This window comes from Scyliorhinus canicula, chromosome 10 (assembly GCF_902713615.1).
Source record: "Scyliorhinus canicula chromosome 10, sScyCan1.1, whole genome shotgun sequence".
NCBI classification, from domain to species: Eukaryota; Metazoa; Chordata; class Chondrichthyes; order Carcharhiniformes; family Scyliorhinidae; genus Scyliorhinus; species Scyliorhinus canicula.
In genome coordinates, this window is record NC_052155.1 from 21,706,316 (window position 1) to 21,724,130 (window position 17,815).

General features: G+C 44.5%; 1 protein-coding gene across 1 annotated transcript in view; it reads left to right on the plus strand.

The window, feature by feature from the left end:
• The first annotated feature begins 393 nt into the window (after positions 1–393).
• The window catches only part of LOC119972267 (protein APCDD1-like), a 34,409-nt gene continuing 16,987 nt past the window's right edge, over positions 394–17,815 (plus strand). The window contains exons 1-3 of the mRNA XM_038808673.1: positions 394–1,011; positions 11,704–11,884; positions 16,945–17,476. Of these exons, the coding sequence (XP_038664601.1) occupies positions 951–1,011; positions 11,704–11,884; positions 16,945–17,476 (774 nt within the window). The 5' untranslated portion in view covers positions 394–950. The remainder of the gene's footprint in view (positions 1,012–11,703; positions 11,885–16,944; positions 17,477–17,815) is intronic.

The following is a 17,815-nucleotide window of genomic DNA, read 5'->3' on the forward strand; positions in this document are numbered from 1 at the left end:
ACAGTCCAAAGACGTGCAGGTTAGGTGGATTGGCCATGATAAATTGCCCTTAGTGACCAAAAAGGTTCGGAGGGGTTATTGGGTTACGGGGATAGGGTGGAAGTGAGGGCTTAAGTGGGTCGTACAGACTCGATGGGCCGAATGGCCTCTTGCACTGTATGTTCTATGACTTGGTAACCTGGTGCCTTTCACCAGACATTGCCCGGGGTCAGGGAGGACCTGCTTTGGGAAGCTACCCAATTTCTCGGTGATGAAAAGGGTTAAGATTTAGACTTGAAAAGAAAAACAAACAGTGGAAGGAGGTTTCGTGGAGACTTGATGGAGAGGGAGAAAAAGAGAGAGAGAGGCTTCTGAGTGTACCACATTCTGATCGTCATAAACGCCGTCCCTTTGAAGCAGCGCTAGAGAGGCTGAATCTCCACCTCCTGACCCTCAGCCAGTGCTGGGTGTGCTTGGGAACTGGGAGGCCTCTGAACACAGGCAGACACACACACACACACCAACTCAAAGCAGCTGAGCAGGAGCAAAGGCTGGCAGCCCAAACTCTGGGTGCGCTCTCTCAGATGTAAGGGGACTTGCAGACACAACAGCAGCAGTTTGTTTTCACAAACACAAGTTTCTTGTAAACTCAGAGGGGGAGAGAAACTTCTGCACAGTTTATCTGCTCGGGTTCAGCTGGAAGGTGCGGAGTGAGAAGCCTCCATTCTGTGTGAAGACACACACAGACAGTGACAACTCTCATCCTCTTTACTTCACCCACCTCCTCTGACTTCACCCCCCACCCTCCACTTCGGGGCTTGCTGTGTATCTAAAGCAAGGGGAGGAGGGACGTCTTATTCTGGATAATTCGCAGCCGCCTTTTGACTTCAAGACTGAGCGAAATCTCGGGACCTTTGCGGGGGACCGAATCTGCAATCGGGCCGAACTAACTTGGGGACAAGGTGAAAGCGATGGGTCCACACCGCCTCCCACTGGCATCCATATACCTGCTGCTGACACTAATCCTGCCGGGTGAGTTGGCAGTCCATCTTTTGTTTCCTGCTGTGTGTATGTGTGTCCACGTGTGTATATGTGCATGTGCGTGTGTCCATTTGTGTGGGTATGTGTGTATGTCCATTTGTGTGCGTATGTGTGTATGTCCATTTGTGTGGGTATGTGTGTGTGCCCATTTGTGTGGGTATGTGCGTGTGTCCATTTGTTTGGCTATGTGTGTATGTCCATTTGTGTGGGTATGTGTGTATGTCCATTTGTGTGGGTATGTGTGTGTGTCCATTTGTGTGGGTATGTGTGTGTGTCCATTTGTGTGGGTATGTGTGTATGTCCATTTGTGTGGGTATGTGTGTGTGTCCATTTGTGTGGGTATGTGTTTATGTCCATTTGTGTGGGTATGTGTGTGTCCATTTGTGTGGGTATGTGTGTGTCCATTTGTGTGGGTATGTGTGTGTCCATTTGTGTGGGTATGTGTGTGTCCATTTGTGTGGGTATGTGTGTCCATTTGTGTGGGTATGTGTGTGTCTATTTGTGTGGGTATGTGTGTGTCCATTTGTGTGGGTATGTGTGTGTGTCCATTTGTGTGGGTATGTGTGTGTCCATTTGTGTGGGCATGTGTGTGTCCATTTGTGTGGGTATGTGTGTGTGTCCATTTGTGTGGATATGTGTGTGTCCATTTGTGTGGGCATGTGCCTCCATGTGTGTGCGTATGTCCATTTGTGTGCGTATGTGCATGTGTGTGGGTATGTGCATGTATGTGTATGTCCATTTGTGTGTGTATGTCCATTTGAAGTGGGTATGCGTGTGGGTATGTGTGTTCATGTGTGTGCCCATGTGTGTATGTCCATGTGTGTGGGTATCTATGTGTGTGAATGTCCATGTGTGTGTATGTGCATGTCCGTATGTATGCATGTTACATACACATCGCGCCATCAATACTCTTAAAAATTAATGAACTTAGCAACCAATAACCCTTCAAAGTAAAAAAAACTCCACTGGATATCAGAGGTTTGTTATGAATGCTGCTTTGCAGCTGGCAATTGGCAGTATTTGGTGCTTGCCAGATTGCGCCATTGAATGGTTTGTGTGTGGCAGTGCCGTTGCCAGCACTGGTCTATATTAAATCTGTATTCTTCAATGGTTAACCCGTTCGTCCAGTGGCACTTTTAACTCTGTCAGCGGCGGGTCGCCATTGGCGCTGAATTGAACTGCAATAGAATGGATGCCTGTTCTTCAGTGAGTGTCGTACAGCTTCTCAATGGGGAGCCGGAGTAGCTCCGACATGTCAAAAAGATTGGTGGCAAAATCGAAAAGTGCCCTCCCTCCCGGGTAGGGATAGATTCACTACCGTATTGTGGAAGTATGTTTCACGGGACAAATAGTGCGGGATCTTTTAGTTGTGCAGATAGATTTTTTTTAACAGTTCTGGGTTCTCCATGAAATGAAAACATCTTTTAGTTCTTTTTAGAAAATGCATTTAAATAGCAGGTTGAGGGTGGCGGATTTTGAAATGTCCACGTTTTGTGGACTTTCAAAATGTTGAAGATCTGTTTGGCTTTAAACCGCAGAGTGGCTTTTCCCCGTTTGTCAATATCGTGTCAGTTTCATTCATTCAAGAGCCGCTGACCTTTACCTCGAGTGAGTGTGTATCTATCCCCACAATACAAGAGAAAGTTAGCAACCAATAACCCTTCAAAGTAAAAAAAAAACTCCACTGGATATCAGAGAGAGAATTGAATATCTCCATGTGGAGCAGGGGCAGATTCACCCAGGATATAATTAGGCTGGAGCTGTGAATCATTGAAGGGCTGATTATAGATGGGGGGGGGGGGGGGGGGGGCATCTGTTTGAAATTATAGAACGACTTTAAAGAAAAAAATCTCGTTCAAACCAGTGAATTAAATCAAGGCTGATGCAGAGGATAAGCTGTCTCTGACGTGAAGATGATTGCTCGAGCAAGTTAAAGCAAAACAGATCAGTACACAATTATTAACCCCCCACCCGCCGCGACTTTAAAGAACTCCGAAAGTTAACAGAAGTTTTGCTGCCTCACGCCCTGATACTTTCCCACTCTCCATTGTCCTGCCCTCATGGTGGAAACTTGTCACTTTTCTGTGACTATGTTCGGAAATGCAGGAAAACAGCTTCTTGTGGAGTCCCCCCCCCCCCCTCCCCCCAAGTGAATTTCAATTAGGATTTGAATTCAGTTTGCAGCCTTTCGAAAGCAGTTTGTTTATTCACAGTGTCAACAAACTGGACTGGTGCCAGAGTGAAGGCTTATTCCCCCAAGATCCCACCACTTTATGAAAAATTAACTTAATTGTTTATTGTCATAATGCTAAGGGTTTATTAATTTATTTGAATTGAGTTTATTAATTTTAAAATCAAATAATCCTTCCCCTCACAACACTCTCTGGGACTCATTACTGGCGGAGTATGTGTACACAGATATCAGGCTGTTTTGTCTGCCTACATTTAGGGTGTGAAGGGCCGACTTGGTGGAGCCCCACCACCCCTCATGTCTGGGAATAAGTGATGGAGTCTCTGCTGGACTGATAAATCCAGGGTAGAGAATCGACTGGATGAAAGTCACCCCTAAATCTATGCTCTCTACCTCTTATCATCTGTCATATTCTGCGTTATCTGATCTCTCTGCTATCATCTCTGTCTTTCATCCTAGCTGAGTTTTTCACTCTGCCCCCCCCCCCCCCCCCCCCCGAACCTCCTAGCTCTGTTCTCTATTCCCAGCCTCATGCCCCCATCTCCTCAGCACAAGCCTTGCTTTCAAAGCTCTCACAACAGCCCCACACTTGTGTGTAGCACATTTAGAGTGAAAGTCAACCCGTAGGCACTTGACACAAATGCTTCCTTGCTGAGCAATTTAAAGGACGACGAGATGTGACCAAAAGCTTGGTAAAACAAGTGCATTTTAAAGAGGGCCTTTGGAAATCCTTGCTATGGTCAAGTCATTGAAGGCATGGGTGCTTATTTTAAATGTAATTTGATGATTGAGCCACATCGTATTGAGCAAGAGAGGATTACCTACTGAGATGTAACATTTCTCTCTTTATCCTCTGGTTGGGAAGTCAACAGCAAGGACTCATCAATTTAAAAATGTTGCTAAGGAGAGAGAGGTTGGAAGGAATGTCTTCACAAGATAGTTTCTTCGAACATGTACTACTTTGCCACAGGGAGTAGCTGTAGCAGAAATCGTTGCATCTTTATGGAAAAACAGATAAATATTTGAAGCTGAGAGCTTGGAGGAGAGAACAGAAAAGTATCATTAGTTCTAGATTGCTTCAGCAAAGATCAAATAAACACACAGAGGGCTGGAACCACTCTTCATGTTGTGAAGTTCTGTGTTTCAAAATAAAATCTTTAATGGTGCAGTTAATGAATCTGAGATTGCTACTTTCAGCTTGGGGTCCAGCCAGGCAGAGCCTGTTTAACACAGCTGGAACTCCTAAAAGAGAAATATGCACTAACCAGAAGATGGAGTTCGCCAACACATTCTCTCATTATAATAGTGATCTTTAGTAGGCTTACATTAATAAAGCAATGAAGTTACTGTGAAAAGCTCCTCATCGCCACATTCCAGTGTCTGTTCGGGCACGCAGAGGGAGAATTCAGAATGTCCAATTCACCTAACAAGCACGTCTTTCGAGACTTGTGGGAGGAAACAGGAGCACCCAGAGGAAACCCACACAGACATGGGGAGAACATGCAGACAGCGACCCCAGGCAGGACTCGAACCTGGGACCATGGTGCTGTGAAGCAACAGTGCGAACCACTGTGCTGCATTTTTGGAAATGGTTTTTGAGAAATATATCACAATAAGACAATTCAGCAATTATTATCATGTAAAGTTACAGAACAATTTCCACAAAATTGGTAATTACAAAACTTTTCTCTTTGGAATCTTCATCATAATTTCAAACACAGAGACAGTATTCATTTTCCTTCTGACTAAATTTTACCAGATGCCCATCAATAGAACTAATCAAACTATGAATATAAGTTGCACAAAATAAATTTGAAAAGAGTAAGCATAAATCTTATAATTAAAGGTTCTCCATATATGTTTACTCTCACGTCCACCACAAAAGCCTTCTTCTGTAAGTATCAAACTTCCTGTGAACTAAAGTAGAGTCATGTAAGTGAAGTTATCTGTCACAGTCACCCCGGGAAACTGTAGATCAATAATTGTGTCTAGTTTTTCATGTATGATTTCAACTTTAAATCTCCATCACTTCAGAAGGCCATTAACGTCATTCATGCGATACACCTTGTAGTAGAATAAATTTCCAAAAAGGTTTATCCACCAATATCATTCTTTACCACAGCAAGCAGTTACAGCAAGTTATTGAAGTTGGTTCAAAAAGGTGCAGCGGTTTTGAACCTTTATGCAAATCCAACTGGATTCAGGTCAGTTCAATCCAAAATTCTAACACATAGCTCGCACCAAGGCATAGGTGAAGCAGAGTTTTAGGAAAAGGCATTGATCAGAAACAGGATAGCCACCCAACTGCTACTGAGATTTGACTATTTAGAGGTCATTTTACATAGAATTTACAGTGCAGAAGGAGGCCATTCAGCCCATCGAGTCTGCACCGGCTCTTGGAAAGAGCATCCTACCCAAGGTCGACACCTCCACCCTATCCCCATAACCCAGTAACCCCACCCAACATTAAGGGCAATTTTGGACACTAAGGGCAATTTAGCATGGCCAATCCACCTAACCTGCACATCTTTGGACTGTGGGAGGAAACCGGTGCACCCGGAGGAAACCCACGCACACACGGGGAGGATGTGCAGACTCCACACAGACAGCGACCCAAGCCAGAATCGAACCTGGGACCCTGGAGCTGTGAAGCGATTGTGCTATCCACAATGCTACCATGCTGCCCTACAATGCTACCGTGCTGCCCTGTCATGAAAGAGTGAGTCTCTTGTCCCTAATCATTTCAATTGTGATAAGACAAATTTCAGATATGCGTAGGGGTCCAGCATTCTGATTCGATGCTGCTCTGAGTTTAGACTAAAGTGAAGTGTGCCGACAATCACCAAAGGATCTCAATCTACCTTATTCCAGGCTCTAAAATTAGACTGCAAATGTAGCATTCGCAAGCAGTTTAAGTATCCGAGAAGACTGCCATCTAAGGTGGGTTACACGCTAGAAAAGATCAGGAAAGAACCAAACCAGTCACAAAAGATTGGGGCAGAAAAGGGGCCAATGGGGAAAAGAGAATGAAATTCCTGAAATAAATACAGGATTGCTTGCTCAGCAAGGCTACAAGGGCAGAGATGTTGCAATATCTAGTTTTGAGATTTTTGGAGTGTCGGAGTTACGGTGTCACTCAATGCTTAGCTTTGGAGCCTCTTCTGTTCATTATGAATGCCAATGCTTTCAGTATGGGCCCAGAGAGTGTGTGGTGACACATTTACAGATTGTGCCATGGATAATTATTGAGAAAACCAAAGGAAACTGCACAGAAATATTGATAAGGTGAGGGAATGGGATAAATGGACAGATAGAATTTAAATAGCACAGTGGGCTAAACAGCTGGCTTGTAATGCAGAACAAAGCCAGCAGCGCGGGTTCATTTCCCATACCGGCCTCCCCGAGGAGGCGCCGGAATGTGACAACTAGGGGCTTTTCACAGTAACTTCATTGAAGCCTACTTGTGACAATAAGCGATTATTATTATTATTATCAGTGCTGGATTATTCATTTGGTTAAACTAGATAACAGCAATAATTTATACTCTGAATTGGAGTAAGCTCAGCATTTTTCAGGAACACAGGGATTTTGAGATACAGGTTCACAATGTATTAAAGGCAATGCTTCAGGTTAGGCTGCAAAAATGATGATAATATTCTAGGTTTAATCACAAGGTGTAGAATATAAAGGGCAATGATGAGCCTACATAAAACTTAAAACAACCTCAGTTAAGAGTTCACTGAGGATATAGGACTTCCCGCTTTAGAAAGGGTATTGGAACATTAAAGAGGCATCCAACACATCCAATAGCATTCGGATAGAATTACTGAAAAGACTTGAAATCTGGGTCTTTTCTTCATAGAACAAGGCTGAGATTTAAAATTATGAAAGGATGGGAGAAGATAGTTAGAAGCAGAATGTTTCAAGTCACTGAATAATTGAGGTTGAGGAGCCAAGATGTAAAATTAAATGTGAGGGCATTGCAAACAGAGAACAGAAAGTATGTCGTTCCCGAGAAAGTTCTGAAGTTGTGGAACTCATAGGCACTGTTAATGGCTGAGGCAGAAACTATATCAATGTTTACAGCATTATCTCCAAACTTCAGGTAGGAGTCCACCTGAGTGGCTCTCTTTAAAGCATCAAGACGTTTTCTTCCCCAATGTTGTACCCAGCAGTAAAGTAACAGGCAGATTGAAGGACCAGGACTGGGTGAAGGCAGGAAGGAGATCCTCCTACCTTTAGAGCCAGTGAGTCATTTAGCTTTGCTCCCACTACCATAGCCCCCAGCCCCACTTCCACTACCCCCATCTCTCTGACGTTCTTCTCCATCAGTAATCCTCTGCTCTTGCCTTCATTTATATGCATGTAGTAATTCAGAATGGAGGAAAATCTCAGCCAAGCTTAGGGGTGAGCAGTTGAAGATTTGAGGGTTTTATTTCACAGTTCCCTCACTCCTTCACCCAGTAACAGTCTAATTTTGGTTGGAGGACAGCCCTTCCTTTCGTGTTATGTTAAACGTACATAAGATACAACCTGCATTGCACCATGTGGCAGTTATCATGTTATCAGTAAGGGCGGCACGATGGCACATTGCTGCCTCATGGCACTGAGGCCCCAGGTTCGATCCCGGCTCTGGGTCACTGTCCATGTGGAGTTTGCACATTCTCCCCGAGTATGTGTGTGTCTCACCCCCATAACCCCATAACCAAGTGCAGGGTAGGTGGATTGGCCACGCTAAATTGCTGTTTAATTGGGGGGGGGGGGGGAATTAAAAATCATGTGATCAATGTTGCTTCAGTCTAAAAATACACTGCTACATTGAACCACTCAGCTGTTTTGGTGTATAAAGGGTTAACATTAATTACTATTCTTTCTGACTTTCTGGTTTTGCTTGGCGGCTGGAAACAAGTGCCACAGCAGCAGAGATGCACTGCTGGCTGGTACAATCGAATAGCTTGAATTGAACAGAAGAGGCATTGTGCTGCATGATCTGAAATGCAGTAAAATCTGAATTTATCCACGGCATGTTGTAAAAGAGCATGATAGCAGAGATAAATGTTACGTAATTGCACAATCCTGTATTCCTGCTGTGTAATTATAACATCAGAAGATTTAACTTTCTTGTATAAAAACCACCTGCTCCAATGCAATTCTAAACTTCTTGTAATAACAGGATTGTGACCTCACTTGTAATCGATGGGGCCAATCTTAACGTTTCAGCTAGTACACATTTTTACTGAAAAAAATACCAATATAGTGACAAAACAAATCAAATATCAGAAGTACACCGATTTTCCTCTGCCCTCTGACCACCTTTTCAGTGTTAATGGCTACCAGATTCAGGATCTCAGTTGATGTGAAATGCAGCTACTGAACGGTCTTTGACCCTCAAGTCATTTGTCACTGACCCACGGAAGCCTTCAGTTCAGTGGTGCTGGGGAGGGACAAAGTGCAGCCCACTTTGCTCGTTATCATTGTGCAATATTAACCAGAGTTTACTCACATTGTAGACACCCAATGGCTGCCCTACTCTGACGGAGAGCCAGGCAATTGCCAATGGTTGCACTGTCACAACCCCTGTACCATTAATACTCCGAAAAATAGATGTGGGAGCTGGTTTGGCGACTTGATATAATGGCTCTGTTTTACTGCATTTTGCCATGGAAATTGCTATTTACCAGGTGCAAAGCAGGGGGAATCAGTCCAAAACAGCCTTTAGGCTAGAAAGAAAGGGTTAAATAGGCAACAAAGTGGGAGGGCAGTCAAATCTGCTTTGGACAATGTTGCAGGAGTTTGTGTGGATGATTAGTTGAAGATAATTGAGATGGGCTTTGCAGTGAGAATATATCCATGCTAGCTTTCATAGAAGGAACTGGTGAGTTCTTCTCAGAAGGTAGTTGTATGCATAAGATTTGTTTATGAAGCTTAACTGAAGGGCAATGTGCTGTTTAAACACCCTGCTGATGTTAAATGAGAGGGTATCCCAAAGCCCAGAGGGGTAACTTGGAACACTGGTTCTTAGTGATGTATATTTTCAATTTAGTATGCCGTGAGAAAAGATATGCAGACCAACGAGGAATAGGGGCAGCACGGTAGCATGGTGGTTAGCATAAATGCTTCACAGCTCCAGGGTCCCAGGTTCGATTCCCGGCTGGGTCACTGTCTGTGCTGATTCTGCACGTCCTCCCCGTGTGTGCATGGGTTTCCTCCGGGTGCTCCGGTTTCCTCCCACAGTCCAAAAGATGTGCGGGTTAGGTGGATTGGCCATGCTAAATTGCCCGTAGTGTCCTAAAAAAGTAAGGTTAAGGGGGGGTGTTAGGTTACGGGTATAGGGTGGATTTGTGGGTTTGAGTAGGGTGATCATTGCTCGGCACAACATTGAGGGCCGAAGGGCCTGTTCTGTGCTGTACTGTTCTATGTTCTAAGTCTTTTTTTGATCAATTGATAAAGAATATTTACTAACTTGAAAAGAAACATGCAACAAGAAGGATTTAATACACTAAAATGGTGTATTTAATTACATTAAGTCCCGAAAGACATGCTGTCAGGTGATTTGGACATTCTGAAATCTTTAGTGTACCTGAGTGTGCCGGATGTGGTGACCCAGGGATTTTCACAGTAACTTCATTAATGTTAATGTAAGCCTACTTGTGAAAATAATAAAGATTATTATTATTATACACATAGTATCTCATGAAGTTACCCCTTTGTTTCCAACTACCTATATTTCCTGATCTCTGAGACACTCCTTTACCCAAACAACATCCAACATTATATAACGCTCTGAGCTAAATCCAGCAGATAGTTACCATGCACATGTTATTTGTCCACAATTCGGGAAAATCATTTTCTGTCTCAGTAATCTCCTCCGTGCGGGTTTTGGATTTTAATCAGCTGCCTTTTGGCAATAACATGTTTTTGGGGGTGACTTTTTTCTGGAGCTGGGTGTAGCTATCATGGTAGATGCCTTACTGTGTCTTTTTCTCCAGTTATCCTGCTATGGATATATCATTCTTTCCCTTGATGTTACCCACCCTGTGGACCCAACGCCAATTCCCTTATCTCTCCACTTTGCAGTCACCTCTTCTACACTATTGTTTCCCACATTGGTAAACACTTGTTTTTCCCACTGATGTGCTAATTTGCATATCAAAACACCCTTCAGGCAGCTGCACGTATCAATCCCCTTTTATCTCCTTTCTTTTTACTTTATTTTATCCCAATTTCATTTTTGAATCTTAATTTTCCTTCATTCTTAACAGTGCTAATTAGTGTTTCTGAAACTAATTAGATTCTTCAACTCAGTGTGCTCAAAGGCGGCTGTGGTTCCCCAGTGAAGTAAACCCAGTGGACCAGTTTGTTTTATTCAAAATGACTGAAACAACCAACAAGTTGAGGCAACAGAGCCCTAACTCAATTGCAAAATATCCGTCATATCTCAGTCAATCCATTTTTTTAATATCAAAATTGTACATGCACACATGATAGGGGCACTAGTGTAGGCCTGAGGTGTGCAGCGATGGCTCGGACTATCTCTCGAGGATATCTCCATCATTGGAAACCATGGACTTAGTTTGAGAAACTAAGTCCCCATGCCGCCGTGAAAACTGTGTTTTACGCCAGGACAACTGGCGCAAAGCGGCCACCGATTCCCTTCTCCTGGGGGCTAGCAGGGAGGCAGCGAAGAGCTCCCAGCTCTAGCTGCCGATACAGCCTGGAGCATTGCTGGATTCCTGCAGGCGGCGACCTGCAGCGACCACACTGTGCTACATGACGGACTCATGGAGCCGGACTGCAAAAATAGTCCCCCCTTCGGCCGATCGCACACCCCGGACCGCCCACCCAAAGTGGCCCCAGCCCCAATTGAAGCCCCCCACCCGTGGATCGGCCCTCCCCCGACTGAGTCCACAGCCATCACGCTGAGTTCACGACGGGTGAGGCCACACTTGTCCTACGCCTTCGGGAACTCGGCCACTCGGGGACAGAGCATTGCGGGGCAGGCCTCAGGCAATGGCCTGAAGCCGTGGATACGGCGTGCGGCGTACGCCTAGAGTAGGCCGCTTTTTGGGGGCGGAGCATCTGAAAACTGGATCCACCCCAGATTTCCGTGTCAAAACAGATTCTCTGCCCCGTCAGCGAACACGATTTCAGGGTCGGAAATCGGAGAATCCAGCCCCATGCCTTTTAACAGACTGAAAAATTATCAAATTATACTCAAAAGTTGAGCTTTACCGATCCGTGCATTACAAAAAGGCAAACACAAATTTAATTTAAATTATAGATGCCTAAAATTGGATAAAATAAGAACATTAATACACAACTTAAAGCTTAACCATTCTATTTCTGTAAAGGTCATGGTAATTCATAAATCTGAATCCATTCCTATTAATCACTGGCAGCTTGTTTGGCGAGTTCAGTCACGAGGAGTGAATTTTAGCGTGTAACATGTTCACATATTATAAATTAAGTTACACCGTGTCTTTTAATTCCAGGTCTCGGTAGTGCTTCATCCCTCCACTACTCCGAGGGGACATCAAGCAGGTCGATTGAGAAGATCTTGGGCAAGTTTAGCAAAGATTTTCAATGCCATCACATGTTGAAGCACCTGTACAATGGAGCCAGGATCATTGTCCAAATGCCACCTCAGATGGAGAGCCATTGGGTCTCTACAAGGTGAGTAAACACTAGTCAACTCCATTTATATAATAACTGATCAGCAGATGCTTTCTGCATGAGTATAAATTAAAAATTCATGACCATAGGGCAGCACGGTGGAGCAGTGGTTAGCACTGCTGCCTCACGGCGCTGAGGTCCCAGGTTCGATCCCGGCTCTGGGTCACTGTCCGTGTGGAGTTTGCACATTCTCCCCATGTTTGCGTGGGTTTCACCCCCACAACCCAAAGATGTGCAGGCTAGGTGGATTGGCCACGCTAAATTGCCCCTTAATTGGAAAAAATGAATTGGGTAAGCGAAACCTAAATTTAAAAATTCATGACCATTTTCTATTTATGTCTGATGAAGAGTCACCTTGGACGTGAAAGGTTGGGCACGATTTAGCGGCCTCATCGTGCCCGACTTGGTGTCGGAAGGACACCATTGAACCACGCGAGACTAACGCCCCTCGAAACGCCTCACAAGATTGAACAAAATCTCACAAGACGTCTCGATCTGGGTCTTGCCCTCACTGGGCGAGATCCAGATCTGCATATTTAAATGAGGTATTCAGCTTATTAAATATGCATTTGCTGTATACTTCGGGCATGGGGCTGGTTTAGCACAGGGCTATATCGCTGGGTTTGAAAGCAGACCAAGGCAGGGCAGCAGCATGGTTCAATTCCCATACCAGCCTCCCCGAACAGGCGCCGGAATGTGGCGACTAGGGGCTTTTCACAGTAACTTTATTTGAAGCCTACTCGTGACAATAAGCGATTTTCATTCATTGATCTGGGACCTAACTGCTGCGGCTGGGAGTACTTGCCAGGCTGCCATTTAGTACTGGTTTCCACAAACATGGACCAGTCATAATGGCACCTGGGGTGTCTCCCAAGCCATAGTAGACCCCCGGGTGGTCGGGGACAAGGCAGGGTGGCACCCTGGAACTCCCTCTGGCATCCGGGCCCCTTGGCACTGCCAGCCGGGCATTCTAGCAGGGGCACTGACAGGGCATTAAGCTGGCAATGCCAAGGTGCCCAGTGCCAGATTGGCATTGCCAGGGATTGGGCCTATGGGTCCTCATCAGGTGGAGGGGAGGTATGGGAGGGGTGGGGGACTCCTTCAGGCCTCCCCGAGCTTGGAGGGAGGGGGGGGGGGATCAAAAACAGGCAGGGGGCTGAAAGGGAGAGGGAGAAGAGTTTGGGATAGCCAGACAAAATGGTGCCCTGATCTCTGAGGAGCCTTTCCTGCTGGACTTCCCACCAGGAAATGACTCAAAGGTGGCCTCGGGGGAGAGAAACACCCTGAGGCCAAAAACCTACTAAGTGTCGTTGAGTAACAGAGTGTTGCTCAGCACTGCAGCCCCGCTGAACGCGTCCAAAACCGGACCTAGATTGTTTCTCCGTTGAATCGTACCCGTTACCACTGTTCTCTCTCCACCTGTTAAACCCACTGAGACTTTTGAGCATTTTCTGTTTTTGTTTCTATTTATATCTATTTTACTCAAGGTCAAGATGCAAGAAAATAGGGGGCAGCACGGTAGCATGGTGGTTAGCACTGCTGCCTCACGGTGCTGAGGTCCCAGGTTTGATCCCGGCTCTGGGTCACTGTCCATGTGGAGTTTGTACGTTCTCCCCATGTTTGCGTGGGTTTCACCCCCACAACCCAAAAGATGTGCAGGCTAGGTGGACTGGCCACGCTAAATTGCCCCTTAATTGGGAAAAAATGAATTGGGTACTCTGAATTCATTTTTTAAAAGATGCAAGAAAATATTATCTTGCTCTTCCAATCTTTCTTCATTGTAATCTTTTTCTATTGTACTAATCTTCCTCTGAGCCCATTGCTTCCTCTCTTGTTCCTCCTCTGTACCTTCACTGTTTTGAAATGAAGGCAATTGTTTTGCTCTTTTATTCTTCCATTCACAGGAATTCAAAGCTTCTGAACTTCGATTTCTTCCTTGATCTTGCCTTGATCTGTATTCCTCTTATAATCTGCCATTTAAAAAAAATCATCTACATCTCATCGTCTATTTGTTACTTCCTGATGGACTCTTTTCATTCTTGGTCACACCCTCAATAATTCAGAATAATTTGGGCAGCACCCAGTATTAAAGATATACTGAGTCACTGGAAGCCCGGGTACAGTAGTTATCTGTGGCATGACTTGTATTACACCAACAATTTATTTAACACATGAACACCAACAATGTCAGTCCAAACACTGTGGACCTGCTTGATGTTCCCTCTGACTGGTAAAGAGGTGAAGTGCTGCTCAGTCCTGAAATTCAAGGACAGACGAAACTTCATTTAGAACATTTGAACGCAAGTGAAACTAGGCTAGACAGCTGTCAGTTAATAATTGCACACACACTTCACAGTACTGTACCAACTCATTCCTGCCCTATTTTACCAGGGCTGTTAAACGTGGGAAGAGAAATTTGGAGTGGGCTTGTTAGTTGTTCATACAATACATTACAATCAGTATCTTTTACCATTTAAGTGTGCCCATAACATGTCCAGCTGGCAATTAAATGTATAAAATTGTGCAGCAGACAACAGAATACATAAATCAGAGACACTTCAGTGAGTAAACGAAATACAGATGGTCAGCTACTCTTTTTAATAGGATTTAACCAAACTAGGAACAGCAATAAGATCAGAAGCGGCAGCTCAGGAATGGGAGAATGAGTTTGATAAGATATGGAAAGTGTGCAGCATAATTTCAGATTTAGTTTAATGCAGACAATTGTAAACTATTGCATATGGATCTGTACTCTAAGAATGATGTTGGAATGATCAAAGATGAAACAGAAAGAGAGTTAGGACGCTTCGTAAACTCAACACTAATCATGTCCAACCAAAAGCAGACCAGTGTTCAACAAAAACAGCAGAATATGTTCGTGAAAGTTAGAATCAACTGGACAGAGCTCTGATCTGCACAGATCTTGTTCTGGTCATCAAGACAATGTTCCTAGAGGCATTGTAGACATGTGTTTGATTCAAAGGGTCAGATTTATGTGGAAACACTGAAGTATTTGGGCTTTTCAACTAGTCTGTGAAGTGATCATATGGATGAAATGGTTAAGAAGTAGACCCAGAGCACTCCTTAAAAATTCTGTTGTTCATATGGAATCACACATTCAAACTAGTGAAAGAAATTTTGGTAGTGTCAACAGGATTTCTTTTTGAAACAAAGACTTGTGTGTGCAATGGAATTTCCAGATGGAATAATGTATGGAAATGCACTGGAATTGTTTAAGAAATTGGAGTGCTTTCGGATGGATGAATTCAGTAGCCAAATGGTCTTTGCCATCTATAATCATTGTAACCGTGTAAAAATTCTACACATGGCTCACTTGAACATATTCCTTTGTTCAGTTGAAGCATTCATTTGTACTCTTTAGGTGACTTTTTGTTGAGCTGTGGAATGGAAAGTTTTCCTGTATTCAGTAGAGTAACAGTTTTCGTTAGTAAAATTGGGTATAACACATTAATACCGTGGCAACCAGAGCACGTTGAAGACCAGAAATCCTAAGGAGTAACTCTCCTCCTGACTACCCAAAGCCTGTCCACCATCTACAAGACACAAGTCAGGAGTGTCATGGAATACTCTCTACTTGCCTGGATGAATGCAGCTCCAACAACACTCAAGAAGCTCGTCACCATCCAGGTCAAATCAGCCAGCTTGATTGCTCCCCCTTCCACAAATATTCAAACCCTCCACCACTGGCGAACAGTGGCAGCCGTGTGTACCATCTACAAGATGCACTGCAGGGACTCACCAATGTTCATTAGGCAGCACCTTCCAAACCCATGCCCACGGCCATCTAGAAGGATAAGAGCAGCAGATACCTGGGAACCCCACCACCTGGAGGTTTGTCCTGGAGGGTGTTGAGCTTTTTGAGTGTTGTTGGAGCTGCACTCATCCAGGCAAGTGGACCGTGCCAGGTGGATGGGGGGAGTTCCCACGGACATACACAAGGTTGAGGGGGGGGGGGTGAGGGGAAGTCGAAAGCGGAGGATGGGGCTGAAAGGGGGAGGGGTGGAGATCAGGGCAGCCAGACAAAATGGCGCCTCGATCTGAGAGGAGCATTTCCCGCTGGGCTCACTGGCAGGAAATAACCCTTAAATGCAGCCTCGGCGGAGAAAAACTTCCCATGGATTTTTTTCAGTTAATTCACACTCATTCTATTTGGTATTAATCCTTTGTACTATCGGCCCTATTCAATTAGTAGCACACAGACCTGCAATATATGACCAAAACTGTGCTGCCTCGATGCTTAGTGTCACTGAAGTACAAAAGCTTCTTCATCTGCACAGCTCCATCAGTGTTCTTTAATTACCCCTACTTCCATAGTCTTCAATGGAATAGTACAATAGAGTTTTGTGGGTCAACTCTTGACTGCCTTAGGACAGACATGTAGAGGCCTGGCTTATCTCAAAAATGAGAGCAAAGACATTTGGACCTCTGTCACAGACTCCTCCAAATAAATGGTTAGTAAAATAAGAAACAGGAACAGATTTGACTCTTGACCCCTTGGTTAAGCAGATGGACATTGCAGGTGAAGACTTTAAGAGAAAATATAACTTTTGTTCCTAAGGTTCATGCAGAAGGTGCTGTCTATGATCCAAACAACTATCAAACCCCTGCCTTGGGAAAGTGGGCAGCATAATCAAAGACCCTTCCCACCCGGGTTATTCCTTCTCCCAATTCTTCCATCAGGCAGGAAATACAAAAGTCTGAGAACCTGTACTAACAGACTCTCAACAGCTTCTTCCCCGCTGTTACCAGACTCCTGAATGACCCTCTTATGGACTGAACTGATCTCTTCACGCATCTTCTCTACTGAGTAGTACTACACTCCGTATGCTTCACCCAATGCCTGTGCCTATGTATTTACATTATGTATTTATGCATGTTTTTTTCATGTGTGGAATAATCTGCCTAGACTGTACGCAGAACAATACTATTCATTGTACCTCGGTTCACGTGACAATAAATCGTATTCAATTCAATTCAATTATGCTAAAATCAAATATCTTGCCTTGCTGGTTATGAAACTAATTGTCATCTCTTTACAGTTGCGAGGTGAGACCAGGTCCTGAGTTCATTACCAGATCGTACAAGTTTTACTCCAATAACACATTCAAAGCGTATCAGTTTAATTATGGAGACAATCACTGTACACATCCCACCTACACCTTGGTAATCAAAGGGAAACTCCGCTTGCGTCAGGCTTCCTGGATCATCCGAGGAGGAACAGAGGCTGACTACCATCTTCACAGGGTCCAGATCATCTGTCATAACCAGGTGACAGCTGAGGAAATGAGCCGAAAACTGAACCGCTCGTGCCCCGGGTTTGTGCCAGGACAGAAGGTGTGGGAGCCGAACGTGAGCTACGACGTCTGGAGCGACGAGAGCGGCTGCAACTGTTTCCGGGCTCTGAATTTTGCCATGCACGAATTACAGCTCCTCCGGGTGGAAAAACAGCACCTGCACCACAACCCTGAGCATGTGATGCAAGAGCTCTTCCTGGGGGATATCCACACGGACTGGACCCAGAGGATGTACTACAGGCCCTCCAGCTATCAACCCGCTCTGCAGAATGCTAAGGTAACTCTTGAGTTTCTGACTGATATTATATAATAATAATAATAATAATAATAATAATCGCTATTGTCACAAGTAGGCTTCAATGAAGTTACTCTGAAAAGCCCCTAGTCGCCACATTCCAGCGCCTGTTCAGGAAGGCCGGTATGGGAATTGAACCCACGCTGTTGCCTTGTTCTGCATTACAAGCTAGCTGTTTAGCCCAGTGTGCTAAACCACCAGTGGATGTTGGAATTGTACTGTTACCCTTAAATATAATTTCTTTATAACTCTTGCCATGCAAAGAGATCCATCTGCTGTTAATCGTCTTTGTCATTATTTATTGCTGTTGTTCTTAAGGCA